Source organism: Pezoporus flaviventris, unplaced genomic scaffold, assembly GCF_033815535.1.
Source record: "Pezoporus flaviventris isolate CSIRO_AGI_PZ_B2104156 unplaced genomic scaffold, CSIRO_AGI_Pfla_v1 ptg000007l, whole genome shotgun sequence".
NCBI lineage: Eukaryota > Metazoa > Chordata > Aves > Psittaciformes > Psittacidae > Pezoporus > Pezoporus flaviventris.
Window position 1 is genome coordinate 33105093 of NW_026892555.1, and position 17224 is coordinate 33122316.

The 17224-nt window shown below is 38.6% G+C and overlaps 1 protein-coding gene across 1 annotated transcript in view; it reads left to right on the plus strand.

Moving 5' to 3' along the window:
- EYA1 (EYA transcriptional coactivator and phosphatase 1) overlaps positions 1–17224 on the plus strand; it is a 163608-nt gene that overhangs the window by 70108 nt on the left and 76276 nt on the right. The window contains exons 3-5 of the mRNA XM_061448299.1: positions 10058–10107; positions 11474–11601; positions 13432–13494. Coding sequence (XP_061304283.1) covers positions 10058–10107; positions 11474–11601; positions 13432–13494 — 241 coding nt within the window. The remainder of the gene's footprint in view (positions 1–10057; positions 10108–11473; positions 11602–13431; positions 13495–17224) is intronic.

Below are 17224 nucleotides of genomic sequence, written 5' to 3' on the forward strand. Positions count from 1 at the left end.
CAAAAGAGAGGTGACAGTATTAGATGCATTTAAAACTTACCTTCATGTTGGAAATCTTCCCTTCACCTTCACCTCACCCAGTTTGGCTCCATAAGTGCCAAACTACATATTTATTTTGCAGTTTGAGTATTGAAAATATTTATATTTTACACTGTGTCTATAAACATATGTATATATGAAATATATTTTCTCCTGTTACATAATGCTCTTAAGATGCAATGAATGTACTGAAAACAACATGATTTGGTGAAAAACTGAGAAACTCTAAGGTATTTGCTAACAAACTAGACTTTGATCACCATATATATATATATAATCATAGAATCATAGAATCGTTATTTATATCACAGTTGTCAAGGGTGATTTCAGAACATATGAAGTTATGTGTTCTTTCAAAAAGCTAAAGCAGTATCTACTGAAGATTAATAAAGACTACTATTTTGAAGTATACAAAATGATCCTGAAGTTCATACTGAAGTTGCTGAGTAAAAACAAGTGCAATTGCACGTAAACTGGCAAGGAAGTCATTGGGGCCAGCAGTTTATACACATTTTGACTAAGGATGATGGTTAACAGCATGTACCTTTTCTTATAACGTATTACACATAGACCTTAATTCATTATTAATTTTATCCAGTGTATCTTAAAAGAACAGAATTAAACTGGCCTTTTCAATCACGCTAATAAACAAAGCAGGTAAAATGGTAGATTTCTGTCACTTTTTTTTTGGTTGTATCCACCAAGGTTTTTCTACTTTTGCTCACGTGAGCAGCATGAGACAATAAGGGCTCCTGTCAAATGCTGCAAACTTCTGCTCCAGCCAGGGATGTCTCTAGGCAACAGCTGCTGTGTGTAAGATAAAACTTGTGTGGAGACATAGGAGGGATATTGCCGGCTTCATAGAGTTCTGACGTTGCATTGCAGTTGTTACGGGAAGAGCCGGGGGTGGCTTTCGGGAGCTATGGGGTGCATCTTCTGCTTTAGTGAAGTGTGGTCTTTAGGACCTATTTCTAATGTTGAATATTTCAGTAGCATTTACTGTTTGGAGACAAATGTGCAAACAGTCTACTGTTCCATATCCGTCTTGTATCTATTTTTTCTTAATTGTTAGCACAACTGATAATAGTTGCATCTAAGCAGCCAGTAAATACTGTGTTCAAGATAGACACACTTTTCTTGTTCTACAGCAAGTGTGTGACACTGCACACAGAGTTAAAAAATATGTTGCATGAGTAATAGTTATAAAAATATACCCAATATCTTGTTGTGCATTTGATATTACATATTAGTCCTGTCCTTTTCTTCTTATGACTCTTGAGATGCCAGCAGCATCAGCAGGAATGCAGAATCAGGGCAGATTCAGGCATGACACTAACATATACAAATCCCACTGAAATCTCTGTTCCAAACCCAGTGTTAGTGCAATTGTGGTTTAAAATTGATGTTGGGTGCCAGTGATCAACAATGCAGACTTCACTGATTTGGTATGCAGTTTGTTGGAAGAACAAAACCAAAAAGCTAAGTAAACAAAGCTCTTTCAAACAGGTTTTAAATAGGTGCGGTGTTCAGCTGGCATTATTAGATTAGCTATTGAAATAAAAAAAAAACTGTACTCACTTAAACCAAACGAGGATCTGGTCCATGGTATCAGCTGTAGGATAAGTTCATAGGTTAGACCATACCATGGGGTAATGATATACACTAATCTGAAGTCCAATCTTCAGACATCAGATAAAGAACTTTAAGACACTGTTTGATGGCTGTATAAACACAGAGCACCCCACTTTATCTTATATCCCTTATCTGGATCATTTATATGGCTTCAGTTCCCATACTGCCTACATGCCATATTACAGAAGAGATTAAAAATTCAAAGCCGATTCTTTTCTTGCAATGCATCATCAACACCCTTTTCCTGATCATCTTAGCCTCTGTGTAATTTATCCTGTGTTTATCATCACATCATCAAGCCCTGTTATGTGTGTGGGGGGATCTGTTTTAGTTTAATTAAATACAGACTGGGCACACTCCTGAAGTTATTACTCAGACAAAACTGCCATTAGGGACTAAAACCTCTGACCAACAGTAAACCTGTTTCAGTAAGCTTTACATTTAAAACAAGAAAATTTATTCATCTATTTGTGCTATTTTTGGGTTGTTTTGGTTTGGGTGTTTTTTGTTTTTTTTTTTTTCAAATATGGAATGAAATAGGTTCCTGCAGGAATGCACATGCATCACTGGAAGTTGCAGTTATATTTTTTTAAAAGTCATTCTTTGATTTCCTTAGCATCATTTAAGTGTCACTGTTTTTGAGTGACACTTGAGAAAGTGTTTTGAGTTACAACAATATGATATTTTTCTATTTATTTTTTTTTTGAAAGAAATAGAGCTTCTGCTTCCTGAAATTATGTGCTTGATCTTTTTCATCTAACAGATGGGGCTTCTAAAGACAGTGAAGCAAGATATGTGTCTTTATCTAGGATTCAGTAGGGGTTTTAAAATGATCTTATTAACACTGGTAAAGACTTCAGTGGTAAGCATTTTCCAGAGGATCATGGCTATTCCAAAAAGCACATAGTTCAGAATGATTGCATCACCTTTTATTTCAGGATTTCAGTGAATTTTACCTGACAAAACTGCATGTCTTTGGAATGAGTAATTTATATTTCGTTCACAGTTTAATGTGGAACATCATAAATAGTTTTCTTGGTGCAAGACGTGGTCTGTGACTACAGAGAAGCAAAGGGATTGTGTTTGTGCCGGCGACGAGGACGGGCCCAATGGAAAGCTGTTTATTTTGACCCGGTCTCCCATATATGGTGTGTGGCTGTCCCGAGATCCCTTTTCTCCACTAAACAAGATGAAATCCTAGGTGTCTTTTTAGCTCGAGGTTCATTTGTAGCTTTGCAAACTGATCTGCTTTCCTGAAGTATTCCCCATGTACTTGCTACAAAATAATGTCTCGCTTACTGGGATGTAGTAGCCAGAAGACATTTCTCCTCTAGAAGTATTGCTTTCATTCACAGATTAGTTAATTGAAGGTAAGGATATACTAGTAGTGAATAACCACGGATTTTTGTAAAGAAAAAAAGTACTGTTTCAATCTATTTTTACAGTATTTTTTTCATTTAGTGCTGTAGATCTGGCATAGTATTAAGACTTCTTTTTTTTTTTTTTTGTACTGCAAACCATGATGCTGTTTTCCTCATCATATTTGTATTACGTATACTGAAAAAGTGTAGAAAAATCAGTGTTACATGAATTGAAAGATACTGCCTAGAGAGTGGAACTGCTCCAGAGAACCCTGGTCAAATTTAGCTATTGTGTACGTTAGGATGTTTTGTAGCATAATGTATATATCTTTAAAAGAGTTTTTTTTGAATTATGAGCAACTGAAAGTGCTGTAATAGAAATGTATCATAAACCCATTTCAGTTTAATGGTGTACTAATTAAATTACTTAATTACTTATTGATTCTTAAAAGCTAAGCTTTGAAGAGTTACTGTTACTTAATGCAACTGCTGCTGTCTTCTTTAGGAGTGTTTGGAAGGTCTGTGAAAAGGGCCTTTCCACAGTTATAAATTTGAAAACTTCAGTGGGTGTGTAGTAATAATTTAAAATGCAAATTTTACCATCTTTACAGTTGGTTTTAAGGGCACAGATACTTAACATATCTGCATGTTTTAAACCGTTTAAAAAGTTCCAGATACTTTATTTAATAAATAATTTAAATCGGAGAAGGCTGGCTTAAATTGTTTTAGCAGACCCTTTCTTTACAAAGTTGCAAGAATCTCAGATATTTAAGAACAAAACTGTTACATATCCAATCAAAACTGCGTGTCCGGACATGCATGCCGATTGTATGCCTAAGAGCCTCTGTGAGTATCCTTATTTAGATTCTCTCATTGATAGAATGTTGGTTTAATTCCAGTTATTCTGTTAGTACGGCTTTTGTTTAAACTCAGTTTTCTAGAGGGGACGCATCTACGCACAATTAAGCTTTTTAAATGAGGGAGGACCCGAGGGATTCATTAATTGTTCTGGGGTGAGGCTGAAGAAGGCGCAGAAAAACAGGGGGTTTTCCTTGCGGGCTGGGGGCAACTGGCGGCCAGGGGCGCTCAGCTCCCGCGCTGGTTCCGAGCCGCCGGCGGAGCGCGGCAGCGTTTAGCCCAAGCAGGAAGGTTGACTTCAGATCGCGCAAGCCTCATTGCAGTTGTTGATTTTAAGCCAATAAGGTTGGGACAAGAGAATAGCTGCGGTTTGCATTACAAAAACAAAAACAAAACCCAGAGAAGAAGGGGGGGTGGGGGGGAAGGAAAGGAGGAAAAAAAAGGCGAAGAAGGGGAGTGAGGAGCTGAGGCGCGGAGCGGCGGCGTGCCCCCAGGCGCTCCTGGTCAGACCCACGAGGCTGAGCGAACAGGCGGCGGGCTTGGGGGCAGCCTCCTCCGCCGCGGCTTTGTCTGCTCGCCCGCCCCGCTCCTCTCCGGCTCCGGCCCCAGTCCCGGCCCTCGCCCCGGGGCGCGCCTGCCCCGCCGCGACATGGGAGGCGCCGCCGCCGCCGCCCTGTGAGCCCGCGAGCGCGGAGACTGCGCGGCGCGGAGACGGCGCGCCCCGGCATCGTGAGTACAGGCGGGCGGCGCGGGGCAGAGGGAGAGGAGGACAGGGGAGGAAACGAGAAGGAAAAGCCCGGTGGCAGAACAGCCCCGAGCGGGTTCCGCAGCCGTAGGGACTCTCTGCCGTCCCAGTATAAATCAATGGGTGCAGGAGTTAATTTTGGCTGTGTTTCAGGCCGGGGTTTGCAGGCTTCCCACCAAGCAGACATTAGGCGTTTCTGCTTACTGTGATCAGCCGGGTTTGGGGATTCCTCCGGTTTGATTTCCTAGAGTGCTAATGGCTCGGCAGATAGGAGCGACGTGACGGTGAGATGTTAAATGGGGAACTGGAGCGGGGAGGAATAGGCACGTAGAGTCAGAAACCTTTCTGAAAGAGACAGGAGAGCGTGAGAAAAAGAAAGAAAAAATTGGGAGGAAGAATGCCCGACAGAGATTTTGACAGCGCTTTCTGAAGCAGGAAATCCTTTCGCTTAATATGTTTAAATTTCCCAAACACCAAGGAAAACACACAGATCCCCACAGGAGAACTCTTCAAGATGACAGAATAAACATCTATACAACTGAAATATTTGACGTTTATTGACATTTTAGGTGGCTTAGATAGAACGACGGTCTTAGAACGAGGAAGTTAAAGACCTTTTGAAATCACATTTACCTCTTGCTTTTGAGCAACCGAGCCCCACAGAACATCCCTACGTGTGTATTTCTCTCGGTGTTTCTGACAAAACACCAGCAAGAGCGAGGACTGTACCTTGCACCAAAGGGTTTGTTCTGGAGAAGTAAAGGTGTTAGTGCATTTAAAAGTGCTTCTTAGAAGGTGGTTGGGATTGTTAGTTTGTTTTTAATAAACATTTAATAACCAGGCAAGCAGAAGAAATAAAAATTTTCAGGGAAAAAAAAAAAACAACAAAAAGGATAGTGTATTTCATGTAGTTTGCTTCAATTTAGAAGTGACTACAGAGAGAAATTTGGGATAAGAAATGCCGTGCAGTGTACCACTGGAAGACTTTATCGTTAGATACCATGTATAACGAATCTTTTCCATGCCATACTGAGATGGTTTGCAAAGCATCTGCCGGAACATAGACTGCTGGGTTGGGGTGTAGAAGAGATTCATAATGCATAGATATATCTGAAAATATGTATATGTGTGCTTATAGACATTATATGCTTTTGTGTATATAAACAGACATGCACCCAGCATTTTACATGTTGCTCACAAACCCAAAGTATGTAGTCTTTAGCCAAGCACTTCGCTGCCGTCTGAGTTTTCCCAAGGCCTGGTAGGGTCTGGAAATGAGCAGCCATACTCTCTCAGCAATTCCATGCAGTGACAGGCAGCTGGAGTCATGCTCTGCCTTTGGAGAGCAGAGAGAAAAAAGAATGAGTAATCATTTTGTTTAAATTGCAATAAGTATTAAATATTTCTCGGGAGCCAAAAAAGTCTTGGAAAAGGAGAAAGACATTCTTAAATGGCTGGTCATAATAGGAGCATTGTCACATTGTAGTACTTCTTTCTTAAAGGGAAGAAAGTAGTGGGGTTTCGGAATGTTTCATTCATAAATGTATGAAATGAGCATGCAGGATAGCACTTTTAAAAGAATATAAACTAGTAATTAAAAATGAAATAACTGTAATTACCTGCTTCTGCTTTAATAAGTGCAATTTGTCTTTGATGTATTTAGTGAAAAAGCCCTACCTCTTCACTTAGAACCCAGCAGCAGGATTATTGGAAGAGTGAAAGTATTACGAAGTTTTATGTGTTGCCAGCAAGGTGCCTTTTTGTAGCCAATTTGCATTTTAGTTTTGTAACGTTTTGGCTGTTGAAGCCATTATGTCTGTAGATACTGATGGTAGGGCTTTTAAGGAGGCAAAGAGTGCTGCTCTAGGAGAAATTCCTTTTCTCTTGTTCCCTCCACCCCTTGCTAAAAATGACAGATATATATATATATATCTCCTAAGGAGAAACACTGATTTGAAAACTGCCATTGTCTTTGAAATGTGCTCCTTTAAAGTAGAACCGTACTTTAAGAAGAAGCGCGTGTGTTGGCTGTAGTTTTCTGGGTTAACTTCTTATTTTCACTTAGAAAATTTCTTTTCAGCTGGAAAAATGTTTTAAATTATAGCCATTAAAAAAAAAATAAAATTGCTCATAGCAAGCAAAAATGCTGTGGAAAACCTGTAATTTAGACAAGTACCTACATTTTATTTGCTTTGTGCTGCTGAAATTTAGAATCCCTTCCCATTTACAGTTTACTTTTCACAGAACATTATTAACTTTTTGGCTTCATACATGATCTTCTGTCAGATGCTTTTGATTTGTAATTTAGCAAAGTATAATAAACAGTGCAAAAGTCATGAATTTTCCTCCGCATCCTGAGCTCTGTGGTAGGGAAAATGTGATAAAATGTGTACCTTAAGTCTTGTTTGATGATCTCTCAAAGCAAGTTTGCCTTCTGGAAATAATTTCTGGGGTTGAAGAGCATGGTATTAACAGATTTAATGTGGCTATTCAATGGATTGGTGGAGTACTATGTGAGGTTTAACAAAATGAGAGAGACAAATTGAACATCAACAAAACCTACATCTGTGAAGAATTATAAATTTAATTAGGAAAAAGGCAAACTTAAAAGACCTCATTAACTAATCAGAATTTGATGTTACTGATTTAAGATTCTTAACTGGATGAATTTTAAGTAGCTTTGCTGTCATTGTCCTTTTTTTCTCGCCATGTAGTGCCCAGATTTGCAATATGTATTAAGGAGAATGATGGGAATGTTACTTACAACAATCAAATTATGCACAGTAATGTTTTTGAGGTATCAAGGAGAATGTGTATGTCATTTAGCATACAAAGCATTTCTTAGTTTTAGCAGAGTGCAGAGTATGAAGGGTGAGTGACAGCTCCTTTTTTCTCCTCTTGATTTTATTTATTTATTTATTTAATGTGCCCCTTTGGCTGACTGGGTAAGGCCATTTAATTTTATTTTTTTCTTTCATTTTTTTGTTTGATATGTGAGTTATGTTGCAGTTATCCAGAAATCTGTTGGCAAAGTGGGAGAGTATATGAGAGCAAGCACACGCCACCCAGAAATGTTTTTATTCTATGAACTGGTCGTCATAAGTGTGGTTCCTTACTATGTTGTAATTTTGCACTACACATAAAAAACTGAAAGCATGTGAAGTGTAGCATTTTGTAAACTGTAACTAATTTCACTCACATCTGTGTCTAATTGTTGTCTGCATTCGCATTCTTGAGAGTAGATTTATTTTTCCTGGACCACTCTGTGGATTCAGCTGACCAGCCTAAGTGAGGATTAGTTGTTTTAAAGTTATTTTGATTAAAGAGTCATTTTTAAATATGGTAACGTGCAACACATGGTTTAAATAATCCTTGAGACACAAAGGAATATATCTGAAGTATGTCTAATGAAAATGAAGATTGTGGATATGAACTTTCACAAATCATGGAGTGTTAGCAGACAAATAAGGTATATATTTAATTCACTTTGAATGAGCTGCATTATTTTTTTTTTGCCCTTTCCCATGAATCTGTAAATGAAATCTCTCTCATCATACACACACATGCACGTGTGTGTATATATATTTGTAAGTGTACAGAAGTTATTATTGGCTTTAATTTGGGTAAATAAAATAGGATTAAATGTATTTTAGGGGTTAGTGAAGAACAAATAAAACTGTAGGGTACTTTGGAAAATATCAATGAATTAAAGCTTCTATTTGAAAAAGGAAGATTTTTACTATCATAAAAGATATGTTTTTAAGGATCTTGTGCAAAAGGGAGTGAAGATAGCTCTGTAAGCAAACTTAGTTCTCACCTATAATTTTTTCCAGGTGTTTAGAAGTAGCAGCAGAAATATATCCTAAGGCACTCTGCTGCAGTTTCTGGGGTAAAGAACTGGGAAAAAAAAATCTTTAGAACAAAATGCACAGTTTTGAATGTATCTGCTCATCTAGTTTGATTTGGCATGCAATGATGTATTGAAAAGCATGTTATGCAGTACTTTAAGTACCCAGTTATAAAAAGATTGATGTTTTTCAGCATGCATTATTGTATGCTTCTTGACATCATTTGTAATGTTCTGCATTGCTTGGCTGCCCCTAGGAGTTGTTTACTCTTGCTAGTAGTAATTCTGTCTGTGATTAAAAATAACAAAAAAAAAAACCAACAAAAACCCTACAGACACATAAGTAGGATTTGCTTGGATGATTTTTATGGCACTTAAAATGCCTCATCTCTCTTGTCTTTGCTCTGTGATCATTTAGGAGATGTCAGTTCAGGTCGAATGCAAACGCACATGAAGGATTCTCAGTGCAGACATTAAGAGAATATATACCTTGCGTGGAGAAACTTTTGTGTGCTTTTAAGTTAACAGCGTCTAGCAGAGGACCTTTACCTGAATTTTATCATCTGCTGACAATCGTTACTGGGTACAGAGAAGAGTCTGTTAGCAAAGCAATGGTGTTTTTCTAATAGGATATGAAAATCTATTACTCACCTGAGTTATAAAAGGAGTCATTTTATTAAGCTGGAAAATTATTGCTGGGCTTCCCAGTGGAACCAGATTCCTTTCCTTGATGAGTGACCTCAGAGGTAAATGCTACAGCTTCCTCCTATTTATTTAGCCAGAAATGTTCTTTCAAGTCATTTTATCAGAAATCTCATTAGCGACTGGAATTTTTACAAGTACAACTTTGTGCAGTAATGTGTGGGGTTTTTGTTTTAATTCACCCCAGCTGGAGATGGGCTCATTTTGGAGATAATTGTGTAATACTGTTTGTCACAGATTGAAGATCTTTACCATAGGTAGATCTGCCCCTTGTTGTCCCCCCACCCCCCCAAATTAATGTCAGCCGCTCTGGCTTTCTTCACCCCTCACCTTTGGGGTGAGCTGACTTGTGGGTTCCCTGTTGCCCAGGTGCAGAGGACGGATGGCAAAGAGCGTAGGAAGAGGAAAGCCAATGAGATGAGGGCAAGAAGCTGTCAAGAGTTAAGGGGATGGGAGGAAAAGATAGCTAGCAATAGCAAAAGGCAAGAGGGGTGGAGGATGGTGGGGAGCTCAGGGCTGGAGTGGCGTGGTGGGGTTACCTTTGTGGGGGTGCGTGGCAGAGCCGTGCCGTGCCGTTCTGTGCCATGGGAGGAGTGAGCGCCTCTGCAGCTGTCACGGGCCCCTGATGAATCACTATCCCGTCACTTGGCCGCCGTCCCCCGGCACGGGGAGGAGGGAGAGAGACCTGCCGGGGAAACAACAGTTGAGCCTTCAATTTAAAGACAATATGCCTTTCACGGGCACTGCGCCCTCCTCCTCTCCTTTTGGCTTTAAAGGACAGAGTTGTCATCCGCAGTAATATCCTTCCTTTAAATTAAGTCCTCATAGTAAAGTGGAGTAATAGAGGCTTCTGTTTCTTTCCCTGGTTTACAGGTGCGGAAGTCCCAAACCAGTTCAGATGTTGCTGTTTCGACAAGCTGCAGGTAAGCATTTGATTGACATTTGCTATTTTTCTGCAAGGCTTTTGTTCCCTTTTTTAACTTCAGGTGACAAGTAAATATTTATCCATGTTTTCCACATTAAGCAGATGAGTAAGTGCTCGAGCTTCGCTTTTAGTCTGTAAACCTGGAGCACGTCCACTTCTTTACTAAATTGTTTGATTTTATGTTAGATACTGGCTTTTCAAAGTCATTGTGATATCATCCTTCTTTATGTGTAGGTTGGTTTAGGTAATTAAATGCAAAATGAAGGATTTGTGTGTAGAGCTTGTGATAAAATCTCAGAATGTGAAAGCTTCATAGCTGAAATGACACTTAGGCTTAAGGATATTTATACATTACGGTGGGAGGAATTTTTTTATATAATTTTATAGTCTTTAAAAGAGCCTAAGCATTTTTTTAAAAAATGAAAAATTACTGATTCAAATGCCTTGGAGGCAGAATAACCTATGAAACTTCTACAGGGAGCAATTACTTAGACTGAGTACATCAAATAACATTAGCAAAAGTTTTAGGTATAAAGAAATGAAAGGTTTGGGCACTTCAATCATAAGCTTCCCCAACATATGTCATGGTGGCCACGGCTCTGGGCTTTTTTATATAAGGCTGTTGAAAACACAAATCGGAAATATTCAGCTGTTTGTGTGCTTTATAAATGTGTAATTTTTGCTTTGAATCGGAATTGCTCTCTGACTAAGCGACAGCTGTAGAGATACAGCAGAGTGCTAAGGCATACTAACGCCTATATGGATCCACTGTATGTTGGTCATATCCCTTTTCAATTGGGCACGCTTTATGTAATCCACAAAGCAAACAAGTGAGCAGACATAATAATGTTTTAATGCTGCATTTGTTTCAACGGAAACAGAGGAACAATTAAGTAGTTTGCCAGAGTAAACACATACATCAGGAATATCTCATTCCCTGTCAGTAGATGATAGGTTTCCACAATTGCTTCAAGTGTTTTATTTGGTTTGGAGGCCCATTATATTGCCACTGAGTGGTTAATCTTGAAAAAGCAGAGTGTTAATTTGTTTTTAAGAGGATGTACGTCTTCATATATTGGTGATTCTGTCTTTTCACGTACCTTAAAAATACAAGGTGACACAACTGTTTAAAGTACAGTACTTCATATCTAAGGTTTATTCTGTTTGAAGCTGCAAAAATAATTATGGTAACTGGTCAGTCACATTTTGGAGGGCTACAAATGCGTTTTGCAGTAGAAATGACCAAGTTAAGAGAAGCTGTTCATTTTTTGCTGTTTTCAGGATGTTGATTAATAGCAAGCTGCATCTCATATAGGTAATTCATATTGAATATGTCACTAAAACTAGCTGCATATTATTTTCAGGTCTATGGAAATGCAGGATCTAGCCAGCCCACATAGACGACTAAGTGGTAGTAGTGAATCCCCCAGTGGTCCAAAACTTGATAACTCCCATATAAATAATAATTCCATGACACCCAATGGCACAGAAGGTGAGCCACCATTATTTTTAGTCTTTCATAGTTTATTTTTTCTTCTTGTTGCATTGATGTTCTTGCAGTAAGTAAGCTACATAGAGAAAATGTTTTACTATTTTAGGTGTTCTGTGCTTATGTAATATTGTGTGGAAAGCCGATGATCAATGTTTATCAGTAGTTACTCTTATCAAGTTTCAGCAATAGCTTTCATTCCAGGTTTATCTTCCTTCCATTTAGTTTGAATGGACTGAGCAGGTAGTATGTGCGGAGCTTGAAAAAACCTCCAAAAAAACCTGAAAGGGTAGCTTAGTCATGAGAAAAAAGAGCGTTTACAGTTGTACTACAAAACTCAGTCTTTCAGTGTTTTTCACTAGATGGGTATTTCTTGATGTTCTCCCTTTTTTCAAGCTCCTAAGGCTATGAAGTTTTCTCAAGTAGGCTAATAAAACTAAGTGTTGAAATTTCCTCGGGCTAGCTTGCTGCTCTGATGGAGTGGCCAAAATTCAAACAGGTGTAGTAATTCAATGGGTAAACTGATACCTATTTTTCAAGAAGCAGTCAGGCAGTTTATAAGTTATGTTTGTTCTCAATAGAATACTAACAGCAGAACAACCTAACAGCTTGGCCAGTAATACAATAGATATATAATACATACAATAATACATATAATGAAACACAGAAGGCTTTATATAATAAGCAGCAAAAAATACTCTTTCCTGTAACATTTCTATGGTTATAATAGGAAAGATTGTACATGACATTTAGATAGCTATGTCAATAGAGATTTTAATGCATTACGAGAAAAGTCACACAGCTTCAATATTACTGTTCAGTATAAATGTATAGTTAAACAACTGTTGTAGCAAAGATAGGCCTTTTTTTCCTAAGAACTGGGTCATATTAGTGCTGTCAGACTGTTTAGGATTATGGACATGCGTTGCATTCTTCCAGGAAAGGCACATGTCAATCAAACAGATGTCATCCCCCTTCAATTCCCCAAACATCTCTGTTATTCATTCTAATTGGAGTCCTCTGTAGTGAGGAGGGTTTATGGGTTATCAGATTAACAGGCATTTGTGCCAGTTGTGTATAATTTACTTTTTGTTATTGCTGTAAAAGTATTGCAGCAAGCAAATTTTAAGTCATTTTGGAAAAAAACAAAACAAAACACCAACCCCCAAAACTTGCTTTTTAAGGAATAAATAAAGTGTTTAATGTGTTAAGTAGTTCAAGCAAAACAATATTTCATCTCCTTAGATGAGTCTTCTTCCTTTTAAATACCCAGTTATATTACCATATTTTAATATTAAATTATCAGGGGTATACTATTTTGGTATAGGATAAAATTGCTTGACCCTTTCAAATTAAAATTCCTCTAGGTCACAAAAGCCTTTTGCTGTAAATTTGACCAGCTTTCGTACCTTCTGTGTTACTTGAAGGTTCTTTATTAGCATAGAAATAAGGAGTGTTCCTTGAAACACTGAAAGGCGCTCATCAACTGGCTTGACTTTGTTCTAAGTAGTTGTTGTGTGTAAGCATGCACCCTGAAAAATGGGGTGCTTAATATTAGATTGACAGGAAGCAAGCTGTATGTTGTATCTAGTCATTCACTGACCTCAGGTAGCAAATAATTTTGGAAGTAATATCCCAACTTCTAGGTGGGTATCAGAGTCTATTGAAGGAAGTAAATTAAGCCACAGTAACTAATTTATCTGACACAAGAATCTTAAAGTTCATGTTTATTAATTTGGAGTGAATTCTACCCAGAAAGCTGTAACTTGCAATCTGTGTTTCCCTTCTGAGTCGAAGCCAAACGGTTTTCTTTTGTTTGCAATTTTCCCTCAGGTGACATGACCCTCCTCAGCACTGCAGACTGGTTGCTAAGCCCTAGCACACAGAGCCCTGCAGGTTTGGGGGGCTGTGGTGGGCACAGCAGGCGTGGGCATTCAGCATGTGGTTTCAGATGTTGTCCAGATAGCGTTCTGAGAAATAGCTTGTGCTTGGCGATTCTGGTCTAAACTTTCTAAATTGAAAATTCCTGTCTCTGATTGCTCTTAAGTGGCAAATAAGGAAAAGTTTGTGAAAGAAACAGAATAATTTATTTCTGAATTAAATGTGTGCCAAGAGACAAAATTTGTGAGTGAAGCAGATGCCTAAGAATCTGAAGATGGAATTTTTACTGTTAATCTGTTTTATCTTAAGAAAATGCTTGGTTTGGGTTCCTTGAGCTGCTAAACAGGCTTAAGGAAAAATGGAGTGAATGAAGTAAGGGTTTCATGTATTTTTTTTAATGAAGGGTGAAGTAAATTTTTTTTTTTCTGAGATTCTTGAAGCAGAATCCTGCTGAGGCACAAGTGGCAGGTTGTAAGGATGCGGTTGTAAGGGCTTGCCAAGCACCTTTCTTAAAATGCTGCAGTGTGGTTTGCTTGCTTTTTGCATGTGGAGTGGAGATGTGGGTTGCTGAACATTCACATGTTAAATATAGTATGTGAAACTGGCTTCTAGTCTACTACGCGCTCATGCTCACTAACAGGAAAACCCTTCTTTTCTGGCATAAGGTACCTTCATGTGAACAAGAAATAGGGCCTCTAGGTATTTGCATGTTATAAATATCTTGTAAAGATATGTTAAATTTGATTTGACTATGGGTGTGATTTCGGCAGGTTTCCATACCCTGAAGTGCAGGATATGTTCACTAGATGAGGAGGAGGTAAAAAAGAAACAAGGAAGAAAAAAACAAAACCCTGTCCCAAAGTGAAATGGCCCTGTTTCAAACAAATGTTCATTAATTCCTCTAAGGCACATTTTCAGACTTGTCTCTTATTGATGTTCTGTGAGAGGATGTGGTTGGAAGATAGCTCACTGTTATTAGCTAATATTTTTAGCTTCACACTTAGTGGTAAATTTTCAAAGCACTGAATAGGGATTTAGTTGTGTGATTGAGTCTGAGTTTAATCTCTGCATGCAGCTTTTATATAATAACTCTTTGTGTGCTTAATTTCACTTTGGTAAGCAACATTCCTCTTCTCCGGGCCAGGCAGCATGGTCTTCAAACCAGTGATGGGGAAGTAACAACGAAATTATAGACCTTGACCAGTCGGAAATTTCCCAGGATCAAATGCAGAGTAATAACACTAAAATGTCTGGCTAAAGGCACTCAGAAAAATCAGTCCTGGCATGCCAAAGTGGTGCCAATGATACAAATACTGCAGTATTTGACTTTTCCATGTCCTTTTTAAGTGTTTTTCCACAAAATCCCCTCCTTTGTAGGGAGCAGCAGACACTGGACACCTTTAAAATATTGGTCCTGTATGACTTGCCTGAGAAAATATGTTAAAGTGAAAAAAAAATATATATATATATATATAATTGAAGTAGGGACCAAAATGTTCGTAGTCGTGCCTTATCTCTAATCTTCCTTTGTCAGAGAATTGCTGTGGTGGCTTGATGCTGAAGGAGTTAAAGAAACAATAACAACAGAAGCTAATAAAATTGTCATTCGTTAAGTTTTATCAGACAGCTAGTGGCTATTCCAATAACAGTGCCCACTTTGCTAGATATACTTCAGAGGTGAAAGGCTGAGAGTAATTAATAAATTTGAAAGGAGTAGCAAAGGTGTTTTCCATAGTGGACAACTGCATCCAGTTTCTGCCTACAGTGATCTTGCCTTTTATCTAAATAATGTAAATCAGTTCTGATGGAAACACAGAGTGAGAAACAGATGCCTGTGGCCCATCATGGTGATCTTTTATGCATCTGGAATGGAAAAGAATAGGTGAAGATGGGGAGAGAAGAAGCTGTGGTTTTCCAAGCAACTACTCTTCATTCATGTTAGGAGTAGGGAGCTACTTCTGCCCTCATTTTTGAGTGTTCAGAAGGAAGAAGAGAAGGCATTTTCTTACCAAGCAGTAAGGGAAAATGGATAACAAATTGAAGATCAGATTTTCAAAGATACGTAGGAAGGGAGGCTTCAAAGGGAGTTGGACATCAAAATTCCTTTGGGAAAAAGTTCTTGCTCTTTAAGTACGTGCTGCAACATGAGAATGAGATCCCACACAAAGGCAGTCAGAACTCCCCACTACATGACTATCTGATGGGTGGCCATTAGAAAGGCTGTTTAAAGTCTGGTGAACATAAATCCATCTTCAGGGTTTCAAAAGGCAGTGCTGTGTAGTATGTTTGCTGTCAGGCTGCAATATTATAGAATGAAGAAAAAGTTAGTTTCAGTATTTTCTGAAATAATGGTGGAGTAAAATGTTGAAACCTATAGAGAAAGTATGAGTTGGTCATTGTTATGGCGCATTATGTAGGTTTCTGTAAGTAAACGTTATGTTAAGAATTCATTGTAATTCTAACAATAAGTTATTTGTAGTTTTTAATATTCATAATTTTGTGTACTTTGGCGTAAGAAGTTGCAGTAGGTGATGGCAATCAGAATGATTCTCCTTTGGGAGATGTTTGGGTTCTGCTACTTTTAATTGCTCATTTCTGGAGTTTCTGCCAATTATGTATGCTGAAGTTTCTACACTTGTGTTTGTGATGAAGAGCTTGATGGTATGAATGTAACTGAGGTGGGGATGCCTCCATATTTACACATCCTCAAATAATAGTGCAGTAAAGTTGAATCTAGTATTTTCATTTCAGAAGGGTGTGAGTATCAATAACTATTGATGCTAACTTCTTTACTCAGCCCCAGAAGAGCACAAAAGGACAGTTGTGTGGCCAGAGGCAAAGAATGCATTGGTCCCAGGCCCCAGACTGGTAAAAGCAACCTGGGGCTCTGTAGGTCCTAGTAATAATCTTCAACCTGCTGCCACTTCTGGAGGATAAAAATCAGATACACATCACTGCCCATTTGTGTGAAGGCAAGGGGCTGACTTGGACTATTTTTTTCTTCTCTCCTCCTTACCTTTTTCTTCTTGCTGTATTACATTGGCTTCCTTCCAGACTCTTTGTCTTATCTGTGCTTTTATTCTCCTGCTTCCCCAAGAGTCGTTCTGTCTGTTCTGAGCACATGTAGCATAATGCTCTATTATTCCTCTTTCATAGGTTTCTGGCCACTGAAATAACTATTTGTCTACTCCTCTGTTGGCTCAGTTCAGCAACTCATGTTGCAAGGTCTTGAGGAGGAGACTGGCTAATAAACATTTCTGTATTTATTGTCTTTTCTGTGTGTTTGTGCATCTGTTTGTGAAAGCCTCACCATTTTGTTTTCTCCCACAACATTTTCCTGAAAGGACGGACCTCATTAAAGGGAAAAGTTAGTAGCAATACTAGTTCCCACAGACATTCAAGGGAAACAAAATACTGTAAATGACAAATGACTTAAAAAGAAAGGAACATCTTGGAAGCACCATTTATTTTAATACCACTTACTTTTGCAGCTTCTCATAACCCTTTTCACAGCGCATGCTGTTCCAGACCCTGGATGCAGAGCATGGTGTTGTGGAAGTACTCTCTGAGTGTGTCTGAGGGTCGCAGAGCCCTGCTGGCACAGTGGCTTTGCACAGGCTGTGGGATGTCAAGGACCTGTAAAGTTATACACTGCTTTACTGAAAACTGTAACTGCAACACTTCGTGCTAGGTGCAATGTCTCTCCAGTGGGACCAACCCGTTACGCACAATCTGCGTGTGTGCA